We start from the raw sequence: 2923 nt of genomic DNA on the forward strand, positions 1-2923 counted from the left end.
AGTCCAGTTCTTAAAAACACAAAGTTTCACAACTCTCACCAATAAGCTCTAGTAGAATGGCCTCAATTCCTGCAGCAGCTTTCCTGTATTAGCACTTTCCAATGGAAACATGTGGTTTATACTCCAGGCTTCCTGAAGGATTGGATGTAAAAAAAAATCAGGTAAATTTTGTTCACCAGATCACTGTACATATGATAAATAAGTTCAGCATTGTAGTTGCTTTCTTTGTCTTTGTCTTTCAGAAAGTGTAGCTTTAATTCATCTAACTGATCAAGAACCCCGTTCATACAGGGACTAATGGAAAGCCACCTTACATCTGAAAGCTGCAGTATATTCTAGTAGTCTAGGAGTTATGGAAAAGCTGAGTGAGAGGCTGTGTGGCGTTGGGGGCTGATGGGTGACAATGAAAGGAGATGGTGAGAGAGGGGGAACTCAGCAATGGAGAGAGCAGTGCTTGGAGATGGAGTGATAAAAGTTTAGGTGTGAGGAACTTCTCAGACAGTGAACTTCCACAATGCTGAGCTCAGCCAAACTGGGACAGAGCACCCTTGATAAATGAGGAGATGTACTTTCTCCCTCTTGTCACACAGGTTTAAAATCAGTGGCCCCAGGTGATCACATTCTGCACATGTATTTGCCCACTTTGTCACGAAGTTCTTTGGTATAAACCCCATAAACGATTGGGTTGAGCATGGGGGGAGTGACGAAATAGAGGTTGGCCATGATGATGTGAACGTGGGGAGCGATGCCCTGACTGAACCGGTGTGTCAGAATGGAGAAGAGGCCGGGAGGATAAGACATCAGTATCACAAAGATGTGGGCTGTGCAGGTGCTGAAGGCTTTCTGGTGGGCTTTCTTGGAGGAGATTCTGAGGAGGGCCCTGATGATCAAACCATAGGACAGGGCAATGAGCGTCAAGTCTGACCCAATGACTACGAATGCCAACACCAACCCATACATCCTGTTGACTGTGATGTCCCCACATGACATCTTTGCCACAGCCATGTGGTCGCAGTACGTGTGGGGAATAATGCGGCTGGAACAGAATGGCTGCCTGCTCAGGAGCAGGGGTGGGGGCAGCATGAAAAGAACAGCTCTTATCAAACCCACTAGCCCTAGCTTAGCTATTCGTGAATTGGTGAGGATGGTGGTGTATCTCAGAGGATTACATATGGCAACATAGCGATCAAAGGCCATTGTGACAAGGATACCTGAGTGCATAATAGAAATCGCTTGAAAAAAGAACATTTGGGTGAGGCAGCCATCCACTATAATATCTTTTATATTGAACCAAAATATCAACAGTGTCTTCGGCATGACACAAGTAGACATGCCAATGTCTGTGAGTGCCAGCATGCAGAGCAGCAGGTACATTGGCTTGTGCAGGGTCTTCTCATTCCCTACAACAAACAGAACCATGAAATTTCCCAACAGGCCAATAATGTAGAACATAGCGAAAGGGATGGCAATCCAGACGTGAGCAGCTTCTAGGTCAGGAATGCCCATTAGGATAAATGTTGAAGGGCCAGAGGGGGTGAGGTTCAAAGCTGCCATGAGGTGGTCGATGTGTCCATCAGGCTCAGAAATTCTCAAGGTGCCTGTGAAGGGAGAGAAGCACAGCAGGGGTGGGTAGGGTTTACACACTTTATAACAAATAGTATGATAAGTATTTTATACTTATTAATAATCAAGAAAGGAGTTGAGCAGTGAGGTGGCAACATTTACACATGGCACCAGATTATGTAGGTCACAGTCAAGTCCAGAGAAGTCCTCAGAGGGAGCTAACCAAGCCGGTGAATGGGCAGCATGATGGTAGATGAACTTAGATGTCAATAACTTCAATGTGTTTGCCCATTGGAGGGAAAAGCTTGAACTCCCGAAACACATAACAAAGTTCAAGGAACTAAGCAAAACATTGGTTTCCAGGAGGAATGGGATGAGGGAATCATATAAAAATACAATGCCATGAGATCAGTCAGTCAATGTTTCACCCTCCTCTGGACTCCTCCATGTAGTACTGGGCACACTTCCCACACAGGGTATTGCAGATCTACAGTGGTTCAGGCAAGTGCGATGAGAATGATCCAGGGACCGGTGAAACTCTCACACAGAGAGAGGTTTAAAAGACTGGGACTCTTACCTTTCAAAGGAAATGAATTAGAGGGGATATGAGAAAAAGTCTATAAAATACTGAGGGGCAGACAGTACATGGAGAATGTATTCTCTCATAACACAAAATGAAGAAGACATTGAATTAAACTGAAATACGGCAAATTCAAAACAGATAAAAAATAATGCTTTCTTCAGTCAATACCTAATTAGACCGAGGAACTCATTGTCACAAGAGGTTGTTGAGGCCATGACCTAAGCAAAGATCAGGAATGTTTTGGGCATTTACATGGAAGGTAAGACTATCCATTTACAATAGTTACAGCTAAATAAAGATTATGGTTTCCCTATACACCCACGTGTTTCAGGGCACAAGCCAATTTCTAGGTGTTAGGCATTAGGGTGAAACCCTCAGGATGGTTAGGTCATTCCACCTTTTCACCTACTGGTGAGTTTCTAACACCTTCTTCTGCAGCACCTGGGCTGTCACTGTCACAGAGAGTGGACTAGATGGACCGTAGGTTTGATCCACAATGAAATTGCTATGTTGGAAAGGAGCCAAGGTTTCCCAATGGAAACAGACATTATAAAGCTGAGTTATGATTTTGTGCTCAACAGAATGGGCATGAAGGGCACAATGGTCTTGGTATTTAGGGCTACAGTCTTACCCCTCTTTTACTTCCCTTGTTTTTTTGGTGAGACACTTTCTTGCAGGCAGCCAGTTTTGCCTGAGACATAAATTACAGGTGTTAACTGATAAATGTAAGCAGAAATATGTGTCAGCAACTCAGCTGCTAACCCATCTCATGCCTGA

At 44.2% G+C, this 2923-nt stretch overlaps 1 protein-coding gene across 1 annotated transcript; it reads right to left on the reverse strand.

The window, feature by feature from the left end:
* Positions 1-547: 547 nt before the first annotated feature.
* LOC135972247 (olfactory receptor 52N4-like) lies at positions 548-1590 on the reverse strand. Its single transcript, XM_065549491.1, has one exon. It carries the CDS (start codon positions 1552-1554, stop codon positions 616-618), a length of 939 nt encoding a protein of 312 aa, XP_065405563.1. The 5' UTR covers positions 1555-1590; the 3' UTR covers positions 548-615.
* Positions 1591-2923: the final 1333 nt, after the last annotated feature.

This window comes from Chrysemys picta, chromosome 1 (genome assembly GCF_011386835.1).
Source record: "Chrysemys picta bellii isolate R12L10 chromosome 1, ASM1138683v2, whole genome shotgun sequence".
NCBI lineage: Eukaryota > Metazoa > Chordata > Testudines > Emydidae > Chrysemys > Chrysemys picta.